Raw genomic sequence first — 22,702 nt, 5'->3', positions numbered from 1 at the left:
ATTATTAATTTCGTGACAAAAAAAAACTTTAAAATTATTTGAGAAAATTTATAAATTGAATCATTAGTTTGGTGGTAAAAAATTTCATTAAATACAGATTTCATGACTTTACACTATTCTTTTGATTAGTTTTCTATTTCAATTTTTTAACCTCATTAAAATATGAAAAATTAACAATATGGCAATTTTAAATATAAATAATACATTATAAACTAAAGGATCTATAGATACCGCGCATGTATGCGCGAGATTCATACTAGTTATTCATTACTTAGCTTGCCTTTCATAATCTAAATCTTGGTTCATTTATTTAATTTTTCTGTTATCATTTGTTTGTCAACGTTTATGATAAAAAAATAATTTAGAATGTTCCCTCTAATAATAACAAATACAGAAAATAACCCCTGCATTTTGAAACGAGTTTAAGAATTTTTTTGGCAAATTGGAGTTAATTAGCAAAATAATTAGGAAATTGGGGTTCCTTTGAACCTATTTTGCCCCAATGGTGTCCACGTCAGCACTTTCATTATTTTTTCCAATTTTTAGGCAAAGTCGCTAAGTTTCTTAGTGGCTTTGTCTCCTTTTCATTTTTTAAGATGATAGATGCCATAAGTTTATGAAAAATAGAGAAATAGGGAAGCCGCTAACTTTCTTAGCGGCTTCAGTGGTTGTTCATTTCTAAATTAAGCTGCCATCAGTGTTTGAAGGTTACGGTTTTTGAAAAAAAAAAAGTGAATAGTGAAGCCGCTAGGTTTCTTAGCGGCTTTACTATACACTTTTTTTAAAAAAAAAAAAAATTTAAATAAAAAACTGGAAAATAAAATAAAAACTGATGACGTGGACACCATTTGGCAAAATAGTTTCAAAGGAACCCCAACTCCCTAATTATTTTGCTAATCAACACCTATTTGCCAAAAAATTCCGAGTTTTAACCCTAAGTATAATTCATTTTGGTTAACATTTACACTAATAAACAGAAACTAAAAGTGATCAATATGTTGACTGAGTAGATAGTGATACACCAATGCATTTTTCACCAACATACATACATACGTAGCAAAATGAAAAACAATAACATTCATATATAGATACATTATACATATAGCACTATATTTTCTCTACATAGGTTATACTCCTCCTTTTAAGTAATCTCCATACGTTTGGCTCATATGCTTGTTAGAAATTCCTGACGTAACTTGAACAAACGTATGAAAATGATTTGACATGCGAGAGTATAATACTACTAGCTACACACTACAAGCCCCTGATATAATGAAGCCGAGTACAAAACTATAGTTTCTTATTGCACACATACACTAAGAGATCATATATTGATGCAGACCGGCCATTTTCCGAAACAGTTGCTAGTTACGAACCCAGACGATATGATCTTCGGGCAAGAAATGGCAAATTGGCACACTTCCTGGTTTCACATTAAGAACTTGAAATGCCAAGTGTTTCGGATTCCAGCCACTCGTATTCTTATGGCAAATCGCCACAGCCTTGTTCTTAACACCGTCGTTACTAATTAAGGTCACAACGTAAGGGGATGTACCCTTAGTCTTGTGACAATAAAACACGGCATAAGCATAGTTTTGCTTGTGACACACCGCCACATTACCATCTGTAGCCACTCCTCTAACCGCCCCAATTGTATACATTTGGCCGTTGTTGTCCCTATTTTTAGCCTCAGTCGATATAGCCTTAACATTCTTCCCTAGGGTAGATTTTGCATAATCAACCATACCTTCCAAAGAAGTTGCACAATATTTTTGTTCCCCTTCAATACCCTTACTCTCGCATTCCTTAACCGTCTGCTCTATGGTTTGAGCCTCCTCAGTCCCTGGTTTCACCGAGAACTCGTTTAAAATATCCGTCATTTTGTTAGTTGAGAACGGTACGGCTTCCGCCTCTTCCCTAGATAGGAAGGTGGCTCCATTGGTGCTTTGAGTAAAGTGCATGTTCATTTTGTGACCGGGCTTCATATCCTTCTCAAGAAAAAACAGCGCTCTTGTCGGGTCATCGTGGAGTTGGGTATCGGAAGCTGCATAAGTATACATAAACGGATTTTTGCCGGGTTTTACTCCGACATAAACGGGCTTCTTTTTTGGGCCGGCGTGTACTATGACTCCGCCTTTTCCAACACCTACGGTTGGGCTACTTTTGTAAGGCTTTCCAGTGGACACCCTAACTCCACCTTTTGGGCCCACGTTTACGTCGGTGTGGCCTCCACCCGGCTTTCCCGTTGATACTACCACCCCGCCCTTGTGGCCTACATCAACGTGTGTGGCTCCGCCACCTGACTTGCCGTTGTTGACGTGGACACCGCCCTTTCCAACGTTTACGGCTGTACCTTTGTTGTCCATCCATTCTGTCATGCATGGTTAATGACTTCAGGACATATTTCAAATGTTAACAAGAGTAATTTTAACGATAAACAATCAATCAATTTGAGACGAATAATGAATTATTCAGTTGGTCTCCTGGTGACACAGACTCATATCCGTAATTTATTTTCAGGGTAAAACGGGTCAAATACAATTGTATATATAGGTGGAAAACACAACAAAATACCATTGTCGAGACATTTTGTTTTTATCTCATCCATTTATTTAACCCGTTTTACATTATTTAAGACCAATAATGAATCTTAAACAAGAATTTTGCTTCTCATAACAGATTCATGAGAGGATAAGGCCACTTATAATTTGAAACCGTGTAAGCAATCATCTCAATTACAAATCAAACTGATTGTTAAGCCTCGTCAATTGATCGACACCTTAATTGTTGCTACAAATTGTGAGAGATTCTTTTCTAAAAAAAAAATGATTCATTTATTGCTACTAATAAAATAGTGACTTTTATAAAAGTAGACCGTCTTACACTATAAAACCGTCTCACAAAATAATTATTGAAGTGTTGATAGTAGTTTTTGTTCCAATAAATTCTGTACCTTTGGTTTTTACACAAAATTGAAGAGAAGAAATAAACATATACTCCGTATAAGAAAGTGATGTTTACTTTCATTCTACTTTTCTAAGATCCATCTGAAAATGATTTCTCCATAGGGTATTTGTGATGTAACAAGGTAAACATTACACGTGTATAAAATTAATGAGAACCTTAAACGGAATAAGTAAATACGGTAATTAATAGGAAAAGGGAGTTAAAAATAACTCGTTTATTTGTTATTTGTTATTTTATCTTTTTAGCTGTGAAACAGTGTCGATCACACAAAACTTATCCAGGACCTTGACTTTAACCAACCTTAACCAAGACCTCAAAATTTTATACGGAGTACTAATTTTAGAGGTGAACTTAAAGTTGCTTAAATTTTCATTTGAACTAGAAATCAAGCCATGCGTACCGTAAATTTTTTAGTTCGTGGACAAATCGAGCAATGAATTTGGAACATACTTATGCATCTCAATTATTTATTTACCTTTTTTTATTCCTTATAAAAAATATTTTTAATTCAAAATAAACAAATGATTGAGATGAAAGACGTTTTGATGAGTATAATCAAAACAATACTATTTAATACAATCCGTAACCGCTTATTTTATGGCCAACTGACCGGACTGGCCACTTGGCGAGTTTTATTAGACTGTCAAACCATAGACAACAAGCCAACAAGTGACGCCAAAAGGAGTCGATACCTGGATCAACCAAAGAATTTCTGATAGATTTTGGCATGGCAACATTTGGCAAAGCTTCCTTCCAATAAAGTTCAGGGGTTAAAGCTGCATGACTTCCCACTATTATAACCTGATAAACCAATTCACTGTTCATTAATTTATACCAATAATTAACAGCGACCGTCTTAAAACAAATGAAGACCTTTTGCTATACAAAAAAAAAAATGAAGCCCCAAACATAAATGAACAAGTTATATTATAGTTTAAAGTTTTGATTGAATTTCATCAATAAATCTTGTATATGTGAGGACAAAAAACGGAGGTCCCGATGATTCTCACTCTCATGGCTGAACAAGGCCTTAGCCGCCCCTCATAACTAAATTCATAAATTAAACTAACACACGTTATCTTTGATTAAAAGTTAAAATATAATAACTCACAAATAATTTAAAAGTTAAAACAAATAATTGGAATAAAGAGAGTATAAACTTACGCATAAAAGAGTGAGAAGCGGGATAATATGAAGCTCCATCGTAATCCGAATACGGAGTACAATATAATACTAGTGAGGTAGTGAATAGTTTTAGTAAGATTATTTTATTTGAATGGTTATGAAGTGAATGATTGTGTATTTATAGAAGTCATTTTTAAAGAATGTACGTACGTATTTGGTTGAGACAAGTTTCTGTTACATGTTACAATGACACAAAATGATGAATAAATTAAATAATTCCCCAACTACCTAATTAACGTTGTGGTGGGCTAATAATTGAATACAAGTGATCAGTATAAGTTACCAAAATAAATAGACTGTACGTACGAGCTAGATATATGATTCATCAAGTACGTATGGTTAGTGTTGGATGCATTACTATGCATACGATGGTTATGGAAATTAGAGTAAAATTGGCACTACGTAATTAAAGAGAGAGAGAGAGAGAGGACTACTGTCATGCTAATTTGAAGCAGCTAGGACGCATTCGAAAGAGCACGTCTAGCACAAAAGTTTTCGTTCCTCTCCTTGTGGACAACTAGCCCGTGCCACTGATAGTTTAAAAAAGAGAGTTTCGGTTTCTGTCACGTGTTTATCTTCTTTTTGCAGGTATACTGCTACTACTGTTGCAGATAGGAAGACAAAGAGGCGAGATGACTACCCGATTCAATTCAATGATTATTACCCACCTTTCAAGAAAAGTCGTCTTGGTGTTTCACTTTGTTCTACCTTAGAGTTTAGTTTGGTTAATTGGATGTCGAGTCGTCTAGTAGATTTTGGTACCCGCCCATTTGACAATGGGTAATATGTAACTGACTATTATGTAGACTTTCTTTTATTTATATCAGTTTACTATTGTCGAAAAAAAAACATGGAGTAATGGGGTAGTCACATTCAAGTTAGTGGAGTTTTGAAATGCCACAACTTTCTGATAATTGAGTTTTTTTAATATTAAATTCATCTGATTTGAAAATTTTATGTCTTTAGGTCTCGGTAGTAAAATAAGCCAATACCGATGGATGGTGAGAAAATGAGTGGGTAATTGGTTTTGAGTGATGACAAGAATAAAATCGCAAAAAGCGTATGTAAAGAAGTAAATTGTATATGTGAAAAAACACAATCAATGTTTTTCCACTGTAATCTCATGTACAATAGGTCTCCCTTGCGACGGGTCGGATATTGCGACGGGTATTATGTGAGTGGAAATGGGTAGAGGGACAAGGTGGGCACCCACCCCATGTGCTTTGTCTCTCAGCCTTATGGGTTTTTTGTGAGATGATATGGTATCCGTCGCAAGTTTGCGACGGATACCCTCCGTCATAGGAGAGAATTTGTGTCTCATGTAATCGGTGAGTCAAATATCCGTTTATGAGTTAAATAAATACGGTTAGTAGTTAGGTATCCGTGGACGGCCATTAACTTCGGTGGGTGCAGATGCACACATCATGTAAACCTGACGGGCAGCCATGCTATTTCTTGTTTTCTAACCTTCACACTAGATTGTTTAGTCAAGAAAGAGGTTGCGGATAAATAAATTTAACAAACAACCACTCAAATTTATTGCAACAGGTTTTGGTATAGACGGGTGAGGCGAACAGACGGGTAAAGACCTCTAATAAAATGGGTAGGGGGAACAAGGTGGGGCACCCCCATGTGCTTTCCACTTTATGACAAATGGGTATTTTGTGAGGGAAAATGGTATCCGTCTATACGTATAGACGGATAGTGTCCGTCTATAATGAGAATTTGTGAATTTCAATAGGTCTTGGTATAGACGGGTGGGGCGAACAGACGGGTAAAGACCTCTAATAAAATGGGTAGAGGGAACAAGGTGGGGCACCCCCATGTGCTTTCCACTTTATGCCATTCGATCTTCTCAACTTCATTTTCTTACAATCCGTGACTAATGAGCCCATGACCGCCCCCAATTTGTGTGAAAGCACGTTTGGTTAGAGTTGTACAACGGTGCAGGCCAGCTCAGCTTAGCCCGCACCACTGAGTCACAAAAGTCAAAACTCTAGCTCAGCCACCTCATTGCACAGCCTAGCCCGGCCCGGCCGAACCCGCACCTTTGGATCACAAAACCCCAGCCCAGCCAGCTTATTGCACAACCCGGCCCACATTTTATGGGCTCGACCCGGTCCAACACTAAAAACAAAGGGGTCCAGCCCATCCAACTTCTTAATGAGCTGGCTACTTAATGGGTTGGGCTGGGCTCGGGCTGGAAAAATCCGGCATGACACTGGCTTGACCTAACCCGTCTTCATTTTTGGGCCGTGCCTGGGCTGCAACCCAATGGCCAAGCCCTCTCCTAGCCCAACCCACCCATTGAATAGCTCTACGTTTGGTGATGCCTTTTTTTTCAAAATGTAATTGCAGTAGTAAATAACTAAGGAAGGCTATAGCTCTTAAAAATTAGAATAGATTCTCGGAGGCAAGTTTTATTTTGGAGGAGTTTTATAGAATCTCATAATAGAGATATTATTAATAAAGAACTGTAGGAAGTTAGAAAGTCTTTAGTATATAATTAGTCAAAACTAATGAAGATGTAGTACAAATGTATGGTATTTCTTAGATTATAATATAGAGATGTCCACAATTAAATAATATTTCGTAATATAAATTAACTGTACAGAGTACTTAATATAATGTTATTAAGAGGTTAAAAAAAATTAATTCACTCACAATACGATTGACAGTTAAATTTAAACTATTTTTGTCGTAACTTATATTATAAAATAATATAATATTACTGTATCATTACATGTAGTTAATTAAGACATTAATACTACAAACAAATTAGATGTACAGTGTAATTAACATCGATAACGACATTCTAAAAAAAATATCGGTAAAAACAGTGTACTACACATCCAAAAAGACGATATACAGATTATTTAAATAATGTTTTCATTTTGTTCTCTATAACAAATACATAAATTTTTTACTTCAAAAAAATATACTACAATAAATGACATACTCATTTATTTTCATTTTAGATTGGCTTTGTGAAAAAAATTTCCTTTAGTTTGTCTTCGGTACAAATTCAATAGAAATTGTTTCTTTATAAAAAAAGATTTTTTTTCAAAATAGGGTTATGGAGCAAACTATTTCTCACTTTGGTGTCTGTTTGAAATTATTTTTCGCTAATGGGTCCACGTCATCATGTTTTTTCAAATTTGAACAAAATCGAGAAAACGATTTAGCAATTTTCATACAAAATCGCCAACTACTATAGCGATTTGGCTCTTATAATTTTGAGGCCAACAAACAGAAGCTTCTGTAAAATTGGATTTACACAAGATAAGGCAAATCACGTGTCCAACTAGCGATTTACTTAGGAAAATGAGGCAATCCTATGGCGATTTGGCTGTGTGCCAATTACTACCCTACTGGAAGTGTGCTTGCATAAAAATTTAACCCAAATCGTTTTTCACAATAGCGATTTTACCCAAAATTGTAGCAAATCGCTTCCCTATATAGGGATTTTAGCCAAAAATGTAGAAAATTGCTTTGTCAACTGGTGATTTTATTTAGTATCTAAATGAAGTCCTGTAAAATCAGAATAGCTATAAAATCTAGCTTCATTCATCCTCCTCAAAATACAAACCAGCAAAGCTCCATATTCAAACGTATCATACGATTACAACAACACAAAAAGCACAAAGTTTGCCATTGAAATACATTTAAAAAAGTTTACTACAATATCACAAATGTTTGAATCTTAAATCCATGAAAGTAGAACTTATCCATATTAATATTCACACAAACACACTAGCCTCTACGGGAACGACCTCTTTTTATCTTTCTTTGTGAAGTAGATCCTTCAGGTTCTTCATCCCCTTGCACTTGGCTTACTCTTCCTTCCAAATGACGGAGATTATATCGGGGAGCTTCATCTTCATCTTCTTCCTCTTAAGGCTCTTGGATAAGATGACCCTGTCTTGTGTTTTGAAGAGATTGAAGAGACATTGCTTGCATAGATTGCAACAGCTGGATATAAGCTATTGGGACATTATTTAGGAGTTGGTCTAGCATGGTGGAAGCCTTCTTGTAGTTGAACACATGTCCTTGAGTCTGTCATAGTATAAACACACAAATTAATACGTCAATGAAATGAAAAATAATCATCTTGTAAAAGGAAGACAAAAAAAAGGGATTGTAATGCATAGTCTGCCGCGGTAGGGAGAAGGTTGTCTTGGTAGCTTTAGCATGCTTGGTGTACTTCATATGGAGTTGCAGGAATGGGTGTAGGATGGAAAATTATGTGCAACATCCTATTTGTATAATTAAAAGAGTTCATGAGAGTATTAAGTATAGACTTTCTATGTTATGTATTGACAAGATTAGTAGTTGGGAGAGCGATTGGGTAAGGTAAGTGAATTTAATTGAATAATAATTGGCTTGTCTTAGTTAGCATTGTATAAGTCCTATGTATGGTGATGTACTTTTTTTTTATAAGGAAAGGAAACTAGGTTGATTGAAATCAACCTATAACATCCTCGCGGATGAGGGCGGTAAAAAAAGTCAGAACTTTTAGTTTACCAAAGTAAATCAAAACAACTAAGAAAATGATGGAGGATATAGAGAAAGCTTCTACATAATACAAAAATTTCAATTCCCCAACTAAAATCCAAACTCAAGATGGAAAGGAAAAAAATACCAAAAATAGAACTTACAAAATACAGGAAAAAATTGACAAACACTCCCGATAGTAATCGGGAAGAAAGAAAGTCCAAAGAGAGAAATCAAATCCTTGGAGAAGCTTAAGAGAAAAGAAGATTTATGATATTAAATCTTCTGCCAACTAACCATATTTTGCTAAAATCAATCTATGATAATAAGACTCGAAAAATTTTTCTTTCAATTTCTTGAGTTAAACTTCCAGTCTTAAGAAATATGACTGAAATGTTAGAAATCTATATCTCATTACAATACATATTCATATATGTGATGAATTAATTTAGTCGTAAAATTAAATATTGATCTTATGCATGCAAACATAAATAAATAAAGAGAAGAAATCATTTTCCCCACATTAAAAATTCGGATCAAAAGGGCACAAGTAAGATCTCCTTCTTACTTGTTCTTGAGCTTTCCTTATATGGATGAACAAAGATTCAAAGGTAAAATCTCTCCCAAAGATGAATACCCAAGATAACCCCTTAATAGATTAATATTACTTGATCTAGAATAATAATAATCTTACTAAAATTGACCCAAAATATTTATTTTGAACTCTATTATTTCGGTAAATAGAGGAAAGAATTTTTGGAGTTTTTATCTCTCTAATTTTTATGAGATGTAGAGAGGAAATTTTATTTCTTACTCTAGAAATAATTGTGTGTAGTATGAATGAAAAATTAGAGAGTAAAAACTCTCTAAATTGGTCATAGAAAACCGGTGGGAGGAGGGATTGGGGAGCCAATGCATGGGCTTAATTCTCTAATCAAGAAATAGGCATGCAAGGCTAGGTGTTGGAAGTGTAATCATGTTGTTTCCACTCAATTAATTAAACATAATTTAAACACCATACTCCCTCCAATTTTTCGGTCCATATTAGATAAAATGGATTCCATTTTATCTTTGTCAATTTCTCAATTTGTCACATGTCACAAGTCATGTAAAATTGTCATGTATTTTTAACGTATTAAAAATCAACATATTAATAAAATATGTCATGTACAAAATTGACTTAGTAATTCACAATTACTTGTACCAAAACACTTTACCAATTATAAATTACAACATCTTGTATTTATAATAAATTATTCATTCAGTTCAATTATTTCCGTAAACAATAATTTCATCTAAGCAATAAAACAATTCGATTACTTAGACCGTGTCTAATTTAATCAAATTACAACGAGACACGTAAATATTACTCCCAAAATCGTCCGTCAATTTTAAGCAATTTAATTGACTCGTATCGTCATACGACCAATTAAATATTCAATTAAGAGTGTTACCCTTTAGGTATGACCTAAGGGGATCAACTGATCACCACCGTCGCACGACAGTAATGTCAAACTCTAGTCAGTCAATCATTACCGATATGTGTGGACCAGTTGACAGTAAAATATTACTTCCCACATGTATTCTTAAAATGAGACTTAAACATGTGATCATCATGATCGACAGTTGTGATCGCATTATTGTCGGAGGACACATATTCCAACAATCTCCCACTTGTCCTCCACAAGTGTGCGTCACCAATTCTCTTGTCCTATTACTATCTCCCACTCAATGCAAGGTGTCTTTCAGGTCGTAATTGCAAGTGATCATATCGAGAGTGGTTTCCTCGATCTGGAGAACAACTGATTGACCGGAATCATCCACCATGGATACCTTCCGAGCGTGGCCACGCATTTCCAGTTCATTACTCCTCGAGTGGCCCTGAGATATTATTATAACCCTGACTAGGGGTGGACAATTTCTATCGCACTCATTCCCTTCGACTAGCCACAGTCATCATAACCCAAAATATGCCCATTTGACCCCATTTACGAAGGTCGTAGTAACACAAATCAAAGTTAATCTGAAACTGTGCCATCTTAGGCGAACAGTCTTTAGTCAAAAGAATCGACTCATTAGAATACTATAGTAGCTCTCGCCACGACCAGACTATATAAATTTGCCAGAACTCTATAAGCGGTCATAAGGCCCGACAAAGTGTTCCTAACAGTCTGCCTATGTGATCGACTAATCATCTCACATGACTTCATGGCACTTGAACTTGCCATCAATCGCATCACACTTTAGTCACTTCGAGACGTCACCTCATGTAAATGACTATGGGCGAATACTATGTTAATCCGTGTTCACTTTAACGGGGTTCAATTTGTCACTACAACCCGTTTGGATGTTACAATGTATAAAGAAAAGATAAAAGACAAATGTGATTATGAACATGAACAAAAACAACACTTTTATTTCATTTCAAAATCTAACAAAAACTTGGTACACGTTTAAGTCCCATGGACACAACATGTCCATCATGCTTGGCCTGCGATAAAGGCTTGGTGAGCGGATCGGCTATGTTGTCATCCGTCCCAACCTTACATATCGCAATTTCCTTTCTTTCAATGAAATCTCTAATTACATGATATTTTCTAAGTACATGTCTAGATCTATTACTAGACTTAGGCTCTTTAGCTTGGAAGATCGTCCCACTATTATCACAATAGAGAGTGATGGGATCATTGGCGGTAGGTACTACTCTTAGACCTTCCGTGAATTGCTCGATCCATACTGACTTCCTTGGCGCCTTCCGATGCCGCAATGTACTCAGCCTCCGTTGTTGAATCCATGATCCACGACTTCCTTGAAGCTTCTCCGCCTAATGGCACCACCATTGAGCATGAAAACGAAACCAGCTTGTGATTTCATGTCATCTCTATCCGTTTGAAAACTCGACTCCGTGTATCCATTAACACGTAGCTCGGTGTCTCCTCCAAACACTAAGATAGAATCCTTAGTTCTTATCAAGTACTTAAGGGTGTTCTTGACGGCTATCCAGTGACTCTCACCTGGATTTCCTTGATATCTACTTGTCATGCTCAAGGCATACGAGACATCAGGACGTGTGCATATCATGGCGTACATGATTGATCCAACAGCGGAAGCATAAGGGATCATCTTCATGCGTTCAACATCATGGGGTTCGGAGGGAGATTGAGACTTGCTCAATATAGTCCCAGTTACCATAGGTACCAAACCCCTTTTTGATTTGTCCATGCTGAACCGTCGAAGAATCTTATCAACATAAGACTATTGACTTAGTGCCAATATCCTCTTGGATATATCTCTATGGATCCGGATACCTAATATGCGTTGTGCTTCTCCTAAATCCTTCATTTGGAAGTGGTTACCTAACCACTTCTTAACCGAAGATAACAGCGGAATATCATTTCCAATGAGTAGTATGTCATCGACATACAAGATTAGGAACACAACATTGCTCCCACTAAATTTCATGTATAAACATGGTTCCTCAACACTTCGAGTGAAACCATTCTCTTTTATAACATGATCGAATCGATGATTCCAACTTCTAGATGCTTGCTTAAGACCATAAATGGATCTCTTAAGTTTGCACACTTTGTTAGGATTCTTAGAATCAACAAAACCTTCGGGTTGTAGCATGTACACTTCCTCTTCTAAATGCCCATTTAGAAAAGCGGTTTTGACATCCATTTGCCATATTTCATAATCATGAAATGCGGCAATCGCTAACAAAATCCGTATGGATCTTAGCATGGCTACGGGGGCGAAGGTCTCATCATAATGGAGACCTTGGACTTGGGTAAATCCTTTTGCCAATAGCCTAGCTTTGTAGACATCATCATGTCCTTCTATGCCATTCTTGACTTTGAAAATCCATTTGCATTGAAGAGGTCTTGCCCCTTTAGGCAAATCCACCAAGTTCCAAACTTGGTTTTCGTGCATAGAATCCATTTCGGATTTCATGGCTTCAAGCCATAAGGAGGAATTTGGACTAGAGATTGCGGCCTTGTAGGTGGCGGGCTCGTCACTTTCTAAAAGCAACACATCGAGTGTTCCATCTTCTTCGATAAGTCCCACATATCGATCGGGATGGCGAATAACTCGGCCCGTTCTTCTAAGAGGAGGAGGGACAAACGCGCTAGACGACGAATGAACATCTTCTTGCGTCTCTACCTCGGTTTGTGGCTCTTGAATTTCATCAAGTTCAAAATTTCTCCCACTCTGTCTCTTAGAAATAAAATCCTTTTCTAAGAAGACAGCCTGATCAGAAGACACAAACACTTTGTTTTCTTGAGATTTATAGAAGTAATAACCTCGGGTGTTAGAATAGCCTACAAAGGTGCATTTTTCCGATCGTGGGGCTAGCTTATTGTCATTTTTGGTTTTGACATAAGCATTACAACCCCAAATTTTTATGTAGGATAGATTAGGAACTCTTCCTCTCCATATCTCAAATGGAGTTTTCTCGGTGGCTTTGGTGGGACAATAGTTCAAAGATCTTATTGCGGTTTGAATCGCAAATCCCCAAAACGATTTTGGTAACTCGGTTTGACTCTTCATGGATCGAACCATATCAAGTAGGGTTCGATTTCTCCTTTCGGAAACATCATTGAGTTGTGGTGTTCCGGGTGGAGTAAGTTGTAATATAATACCACAACCTTTCAAGTGTGAATCGAATTCAAGGCTAAGATATTCTCCACCACGATCGGATCGTAGTGCCTTAGTTATTTTGTTCAATTGGTTCTCTACTTCGTTTTGAAATTCCTTGAATTTCTCAAACGCTTCACTTTTATGCTTCATTAAATAGATATACCCATATCTACTTAAGTCATCGGTGAAGGTTATGAAGTAATCATAATTTCCACGAGCGGTGATACTCATTGGTCCACACACATCGGTATGTATGAGTCCCAATAGTTCACTTGCTCGTGTCCCTTTACCACTAAAAGGATTTCGAGTCATTTTGCCAAGAAGGCAATATTCGCATGTTCCATATGATTGAAAATCAAATGGTGTAATCACATTAGTCGAAATTAATCTTTTGATGCGATTCTCGTTTATGTAACCTAATCGACAATGCCAAATGAACGATTCATTTGGGTCACTTGATTTGAGTTTCTTTGATTGAATGTTATAGATATCATTAGTCGGATTCGAGGTTTCTAAAATGTAAATGCCATTAATGGAAGAAGCTTGGCCTATAACCAAGTCGTTCCTCGAAATAGTACAACGATTGTTCTTAATGACAAAACAAAACCGTCCATGTCTAACATAGCGATAGAAATAATGTTTTTAGAGAGTGTAGGCACATAAAAACAATTATGTAAATAATACTCAAATCTATTAGGCAAAGCTAATACATAAGTTCCTTTGGATTCGGCCGCTACTCGAGCTCCATTTCCAAGGCCTTTGCTAAGCCTCTTCACGTCTCTTAAACCCTGTAAATGATTACATAGGTGAGAACCACAACCGGTATCCAGTACCCATGTCGTAGTGGAAGTATAATTTATATCAATAACATAAATTTCCTTAGGAATTTTACCTTTTGGAACGATGATTCCTTCCCTTATATTTCGCAAATATACGGGATAATTCCTAAGCCAATGTCCCATGCCATAGCAATAATGGCACTCATCTTCAACTTGCTTGAAGTTTTTCCCTTTCTTTCCCTTCTTCTAGAACCTTTTGCCCTTTGAAGCAAGAACTTGATTGCTTGAGCTCCCACTAGTTTTGACATCTTTATCTTCCAAGGACAAAGATCCTATAGATTTTATGAGGCGGTCTTCCTGAGACCGGCTCACAAGAGATCTTGTAGGAGGTTTAGAAGAAGTGATGAATGTTGGAATATGTGTCCTCCGACAATAATGCGATCACAACTATTGATCATAATAATCACATGTTTAAGTCTCATTTTAAAGAATACAATTGGGAGGTAATATTTACTGTCAACTGGTCCACACATATCGGTAATGATTGGCTGACTAGAGTTTGACACGTCGTGCGTGCGACGGTGGTGATCAGTTGATCCCCTAGGTCATACCTAAAGGACAACACTCTTAATTGATCAATTAATCGATCGTATAACGTTACGAGTCAATTAAATTATTTAAAATTGACGGACGATTTTGGAAGTAATATTTAAGTGTCTCATTGAAATTTGATTAAATGAGATACGGTCTGAGTGATCGAATTGTTTCATTACTCAGATGAAATTATTGTTTAAGGAAACAATTGAAATTGAATGAATTATTATAAATACAAATTATTGTGATTTATAATTGGTAAAATATTTTGGTACAAGTAATTATGAATTACTAAGTCAATTTTTGTATATGACGTATTTTTATTAATACGTTGATTTTTAATATGTTAAAAATACATAACAAATTTATGTAACATATGACATGTGACATAAGACAAATTGACATTTTTACAAAGATAATATGGACTCCATATTATCTATGTGTGCCGAAATTAAGAGGAGGATTAGGCAAAAATTGTGTTGATTATGTTAGTGGAAAACATGATCATTACCTCTAAACTAGCCATGCAAAACCTAGTTGTCATTGTGAAGACAAACTCATGCATGCATTGGCTCCCCTCTCTTCCCTCTTACCCGGTTTTTCATAAGGCAAAACCAAGGGTTTTTGCCTTATAATTTATCATACACACTACATAACATTTTAGTGTATTGGATGATTATTCATTCATCTAAAATTTGAGTTTTAGAAAGATAAAATTCTTCCTTCTCTTCCTTCTCTCTAACCGAAATAATAGAGAGTTCCATAATATTTTTTGGTCAATTTTTTATGCTAAATTAATATTGTTCTAGTATACATAATATTAATTTTATTAAGAGTGTGCCTTGGGTATTATACTTTGGGAGACATCCTATACTTGGATCTTAGTTCTTCCATCAAGGAAAGCACAAGAACAAGAGAGAAGGAGATCTCTCTTGTGCCCAAATTAACCGAAATTCCAATGTAAGATAAAGATTTCTTCTTTAAATTGTTTATAGTTTGCATGCATAAGATCACCAATTAATTTACGATTAAATTAACATAAAACATATATGAATATGTTGAGTATATAGATCTACTTTTCTTTCAATCGGTATCATGAGCCTTGGTTGTTTGCATGCAAATCGGTTAAAAGTTTTTCCGAGTTATACGATTAACATATAAAACTTGTTTAATTTTGTGTTATTATGATATATCACGAAAATCATTATGCATGTTAAAGTTTATGGTCCTAAAATGTTATTAGGATATTTTGGTTAATTTATGGATTTTTATTGTTCATATTATACAATAATGGCATTAAAAATATGATTTTATGAATAAAATGTCATTTTCAGACTAAAATTAGCTAAACTTCGAATTTTCCAGTAATTTTTGGATATGTTTTTACATATATTATTTTGAGACTACCTGTAAATTTTAATAATTTTTGGGCTTCCTATGCTCGAAAAATGGATTTTTCATTATTAAAATCGGATTTAGATGAAAAATAGGTTAATATGAGATAAATTTAGAATATGGTCATATAAATTGAGTATGTTGTCACATGCAATTTTACAAGATGTGTGTAAAATAATAGGCTATATTGAAGTCTTTATGCATGATTTATGATTTTTTGAAGAAAAATAGCATAAATAGTGACTTAATTAGTGAAATATTAATAAATCATACTCCATGACTAAGGAAAAACTTTATATGTTGCATTTTATTATATTTTTCATATCTAAAATTGAAAAGTTGATGAATATAATTTTTCTCATGTTTTTATGATTATTTTTGTTAAAACCGATAAACCGCAACATTGTTTTTCCGGATAAATTTCGAAATATTTAACCTAAGTTCTTGAACATTATGAGTGTCATGGTATTTTTTCCAGAATGTTCATGAGTTTAAATTTTAAATTTCAAATTTATTTGAAATTTTAGTGATTTATTTGAAGTTTATAACATTTTATTGTAATTTTAAGTCCATTAATGAACAAATTTTAGAAATATGAGTTAATTATGGTCAAATAATTAGTGAAGAATAAATTTTGAGTCCTAAGAGGTTAGGGTAATTAACTTGTGCATAAATATGAATTTATGTAATTTTTGTGATTTTAAAACGTTGAATCACGCAAATCCGTAAAAACCGTGTAATATACGATATTGGCTACTTAAAGGCGATTTAGCATAAAATTGGGCATGTTCATACATATTATAATGCTGCATTTTATTTATGATTGTCATAATTTTAATTTATGTAATTTTTGAATTATGTAATTTTACTTAGTATGGCCTTAGTTTTTAATTGGTATTACCCGAAATGTATGGGAATATCGATTCGGTTGTAATTTATTGTGATCTCGTATCACCGTTTTGTAATTTAATAGATTTATTTTATTTTAGTTACAAATGTATAATAGGAAATTATGTAATTTGTTATGTAATTTTATTTATTTCGGAGTTCTCAAAGACGGATTTCTTCAAGATGGCGATACATAAAGACGGTGTTACCTCGAGATGCGTGCCACAACCGAAGTTCAAGGGACCAATGGAGTTGGTTTCCGAATATGTAATAGTTAAATAGTTTTTCTGTTTTAGGAAGACCATACTAGGATTTATTTTTATGCTTTGCATTTTATTTATATGTCGCATGCATCGCTAAATCGCCATAACTAAAACATGCATTATCATTTTATCGAGTTTATCGACCGTGTCAATTAGAATTATCATAGTTCACTGCTTTAGATCACTCAAAACGTGATAGATAATAAATTGACATGACCTCTCGCTAAAACAATCAATTGAGACATAGCCTTACCAAATAGTAGAAACCATGAAAACCTATTTCGCGAGGGAGTGCACTCGGCTACCCCGGGGTACAAACCTTGTTACGTAGGGGAAGTGGGTGATAAATGTCTATCCACCGAATTTATGTTGATGAAGGTTTCATCGGCTACCCCTTGCCCAAGTTAATGTACATTTATTCGAAATTTGGATTGAACTCAACAAAAGTTTTTTGATAAGGGTTTCATCGGCTACCCCGTGCCCTTGTTGGATGTGTTTTGGGCTATAGATAAACATTAGAGTAATTTTATCGACCAAGAGTTCTAAAATTAGAATCGATTAAAAGGTTAATCCACCAAGTTATATTGATAAGGGTTTCATCGGCTACCCCGTGCCTAAGTTGATATGAATTTGGGTCTTGGAATCATTTATCTAGTTGGGTAGAGGTCACTAGAAAAATGCAATAAAACTTGTTTAAATTAAATTTTACGAGTATTATTATTAAAATGACATTTTTTTTACTCCTTCTATTTTGTTTTGTAGACCACTTCTTTTTCTCATAACAAATGGCTACACCAAACCCAAATGCCACGCCTCTCGCTAATTCATCATGGCTCCGATACTTTATGGATCGATGTAAACTTGAAACGAATGGGTCAAATTTCTCCGATTGGGATGCCCAACTCAAACTAGCCGCCCAAGGTGACGACAAGCTTCGTTACCTTACCGAGGCCTCTCCACCCGAACCTAATACTAGGTCGACCGCCGCTACTAGGGAAGCATATGAGGCTTACCATAAGGAGTCCGCCGCAATGAAAAATGTGTTAATCTTTGCGATGGAGGCGGATCTCCAAAGGAGAGCCTTTAAGATGGGCACCGCTAATGAGATTTACTCCAAGCTTGTGACAATGTTACAAACTCCGCGGATCGTCCAATATGAGGCGGCCGCGGAATTCTTTGATCTCGACTTCAAAGAGGGCCAAAAGGTTAGCCCTCATGTGCTCAAATTTATGGAGCTAGTCGAAACCTTGAAAATTCAAAAGGTTGAAATCCCCAAAGAACTCATTGTAGATAGGATTCTACACTCCTTGTCCAAAGTCAAAGCGTATGTTCAATTTCGGGTGAATTTTAACATGCAAGACAAGGATGTGTCTCTTGAAGAATTGCATAAGTTACTTGTGCAAGCCGAAAGGGACATGGGGTTAAATGTGAACCCACCCAAGGATGTGCTTAACATTAGCACCAAAAGCAAGGGGAAGTTCAAGAAGAATGAGAGGAAGGGTAAGAAACAAGCTCCCACTTTCACCAAAGCTAAGACTTATGAAGCTAGCACTTCCAAAATCAAGAAGGGTCCTCTTGATAAATGCCATTATTGTAATGGTGTTGGACATTGGAAAAGAAATTGTTCCAAATACCTTGGTTATATTAAGGCTGGAAAGATTACTCCAGTAGGTAAATGACTATCCTTTCTTTTATGTTTCTAATTCAACTATGGTATTGTGATACAAAGTTGTGATAATGTATCTCCCTTTTTATTGTAAATAGGGCCTCCACCAAGCAAAGACAAAGGAAAAGAAAAGCAAGCTTGAGAAACCATCAAGGAGCTAGGAATAACTTTCATGGAGCTTCGCTTTTTATTGTCTTATTTTAATTATGTTTTGGATTTTAGAACCTTTAAGTTTCCGTGTTCGACATGGAAAGGTATTTTGGATAATTGGTTGTATTTTGGATAATGGTGGCTTGGTTTGCAACCCAAGTCACCCGTTTTATCATTTTATCCTTTGTTCTAAAATTCGTATTTAAATGCTTACTCTTAGAAACATATGATTATTCACTTAAAGTGATCTAATAGACAACTATAATGACGGGATTCATTATATGTCCACGTGCTTAAGGCATGTGTATGATCATTTATAAAGTGATTTTGAGTCTATGAACTCTCTTAAAGGAATGTCAATCACCAAGTACACTTACGAAATCTAAAACTATTAGTCAATCTATGAGAAAGTTCTCCTTATACTTCAACATCATTATTTGTGTCTCATATGCTATCTTTGAATCTCTAGTGTATTTATTCTAAAGATAGAGTGGGAGAAAATGAGGACACAACACACACCAAGATAAATTTGTGTAAATGAGATCTACGCAAGGGAGAATGATTTGAATGAAGGTATATCTATTTATATAGTATTCCCAATAGATGAGATCTATGGTCTCAAGTAAGTTCTATATGACTAAAGAGACCAAGTGAAGTAATCATAAGAGTATGTTCTCAAGATAACTACACGAGGAGACCAAAAGAAAGTTTTGGAACAAGAATGACTAATGTAAAGTCTTAATTGACTAGTTTATGATAAATTTTGACCAATAGTTTCAAACCTTACTTAAGAGCCTAAATGAATCAAAGTAACATCCTAGAAAATAAACGAGATTTATGACTAGAGGTTGCAAGGATTGATATACCGATATCTTCAAATAGCTAAGTTTTTAACCACGCAAGAGTCATTTCTTAACCACATTTTGAAAATGAATTGGTTAAACCTCCTTCTGAAAAGGGTATTTTGAAGGACGTGTATTAGATATTATTTATATTTAAATAATGACATTGCTACGAATCATTATGATATGAATGAGTTAGAGATTAAAATCTTTTTCCATAAGGTTAAGATGAGACCTCTTAAAAATAGGAATTTTGAAAGGATATGATGGGAACATATATGGCTTCATCTTAAATAACTTTGCAAAGCAACATACATTCCAATTTTGAAATATTTTCGATTGAGTAATCAATTTCGAAACATGTGGAATTAAGTGGGAGTTTAGAAATTATCATGTGAAGACATGGAATTTAGTGGGAGCTATCATCCTTTGAATGTTTACAACTCATCACTCATTGAAGAATGACGAGCTAATACCTTCTTTCATAAAGAAGTATTTGAGTTTTCAATTCTGGATGAATATGAACTATGATGAATCAAATTACATCAAGAGATGTTGGATTAGTATTAAGAGATACACATCGAATCAACCTACACATAGGTTATTCATGTAAATGAAAATGGAATTGTCATTAGCAGTCATGGTCGTTCATTGAACCTAAGAACGGTTGATCTCATGATTATTAGTTACTAATGTTTCCGCCATTAGAATAATCATGCACATATCCAATTATGAATCATATGCATGAGAGCATGATGATTCATTGGTAAGCCATAGTAGAAACGTCATGAATTCTCGAGAAGAATTCGATGAGCGATTTCGGTGTTTGACAGAATACTCTGTTATGTGTCAAGAGGTTGCACATATTATAGAAAATCCGAACACACGTAAAGATTTATGAAAATCCTAAACTTTTCAAGCCAAAAGGAGAAATAGGAAGTTTGGAAAGATACTTAGTTGAATAAAAGGTTGCTCAAAACTAATCTTTCCTAATATGCTAGGACTTGTGGGAAGTACTAGGCTAATCATCTTGACAAATTGTTGCAAGACACTACAAAACATATACCTAGTGCATTGTGTGTGGATGGAGTACTTGATCAGTACAAGTTATATCATTCATCACAAATTTGTTCGTTATGTGATAATCGATAAGGAAGTTCTTTTAAGATAAAGAACCGAAACCTACCAAGGTTGGAAACCTTGATGTGTACTTGGTAAGGTTCATGCTATGAGTGATAACATGAATGAAAAGGATAATACGATTAAGAAGTTTGAACACATGGACACATGACATTTAAACTTCTATTGCAATCAACAAGTGTTTACACACTTACGATGTGCATCACAAGGTTGTAATATGGTATTGACTACCCGAGTGTGATGTCGACATTTGTCGTTTGAGTTATTAGTAACTCACCTTAGACTTTGTTACATCCAAACGGGTTGTGGAGACAATTGAACCCCGTTAAAGTGAACACGGATTAGCATTGTATTTTCCCATAGTCACTTGTATGAGGTGACGTCTCGAAGTGACTAGAGTGTGATGCGATTGATGGCAAGTTCAAGTGCCATAGAGTCATGTGAGATGACTAGTCGATCACATAGGCAGACTGTTAGAAACATTTTGTCGGGCCTAATGACCGCTTATAGGGTTCTGGCAAATTTATATAGCCTGGTCATGGCGAGAGCTGCTATAGTATTCTAATGAGTCGATTCTTTTGACTAAAGACTATTCACCTAAGATGACACAGTTTCAGATTAACTTTGATTTGTGTTACTACGACCTTCGTAAATGGGGTCAAATTGGCATATTTTGGGTTATGATGGCTATGGCTAGTCGAAGGGAATGAGTGCGATAGGAATTGTCCATCCCTAGTCAGGGTTATAACAATATCTCAGGGCCACTCGAGGAGTAATGAACTGGAAATGCATGGCCACGCTCGGAATGTATCCATGGTGGATAAATCCGGTCAATCAGTTATTCTCCAGATCGAGGAAACCACTCTCGATATGATCACTTGCAAGTACAACCGGGAAGACACCTTGCATTGAGTGGGAGATAGTAATAGGACAAGAGAATTGGTGACGCACACTTATTGAGGACAAGTGGGAGATTGTTGGAATATGTGTCCTCCGACAATAATGCGATCACAACTATTGATCATAATGATCACATGTTTAAGTCTCATTTTAAAGAATACAATTGGGAAGTAATATTTACTGTCAACTGGTCCACACATATCGGTAATGATTGGCTGACTAGAGTTTGACATTACTGTCGTGCGACGGTGGTGATCAGTTGATCCCCTAGGTCATACCTAAAGGGCAACACTCTTAATTGATCAATTAATTGATCGTATAACGTTACGAGTCAATTAAATTATTTAAAATTGACGGACGATTTTGGAAGTACTATTTACGTGTCTCATTGAAATTTGATTAAATGAGATACGGTCTGAGTGATCGAATTGTTTCATTACTCAGATGAAATTATTGTTTAAGGAAACAATTGAAATTGAATGAATTATTATAAATACAAATTATTGTGATTTATAATTGGTAAAATATTTTGGTACAAGTAATTATGAATTACTAAGTCAATTTTTGTATATGACGTATTTTTATTAATACGTTGATTTTTAATATGTTAAAAATATATAACAAATTTATGTAACATATGACATGTGACATAAGACAAATTGACATTTTTACAAAGATAATATGGAGTCCATATTATCTATGTGTGCCGAAATTAAGAGGAAGATTAGGCAAAAATTGTGTTGATTATGTTTGTGGAAAACATGATCATTACCTCTAAACTAGCCATGCAAAACCTAG

General features: G+C 35.2%; 1 protein-coding gene across 1 annotated transcript; it reads right to left on the bottom strand.

Annotated features, from left to right (window-relative positions):
* Positions 1–1,054: 1,054 nt before the first annotated feature.
* Positions 1,055–4,399, bottom strand: LOC141612206 (BURP domain protein RD22-like). Its single transcript, XM_074430931.1, has 3 exons — positions 4,132–4,399; positions 3,660–3,768; positions 1,055–2,371 (listed from the first exon to the last, which is right to left on the bottom strand). The coding sequence occupies exons 1-3, from the start codon at positions 4,168–4,170 to the stop codon at positions 1,365–1,367; spliced, it is 1,155 nt and encodes a 384-aa protein (XP_074287032.1). The 5' UTR covers positions 4,171–4,399; the 3' UTR covers positions 1,055–1,364.
* Positions 4,400–22,702: the final 18,303 nt, after the last annotated feature.

Source organism: Silene latifolia, chromosome 11 (assembly GCF_048544455.1).
Source record: "Silene latifolia isolate original U9 population chromosome 11, ASM4854445v1, whole genome shotgun sequence".
Taxonomy (NCBI): domain Eukaryota; kingdom Viridiplantae; phylum Streptophyta; class Magnoliopsida; order Caryophyllales; family Caryophyllaceae; genus Silene; species Silene latifolia.
Note: the sequence above shows the minus strand (reverse complement) of the source record. Positions and strands in the feature narration are given on the sequence as shown.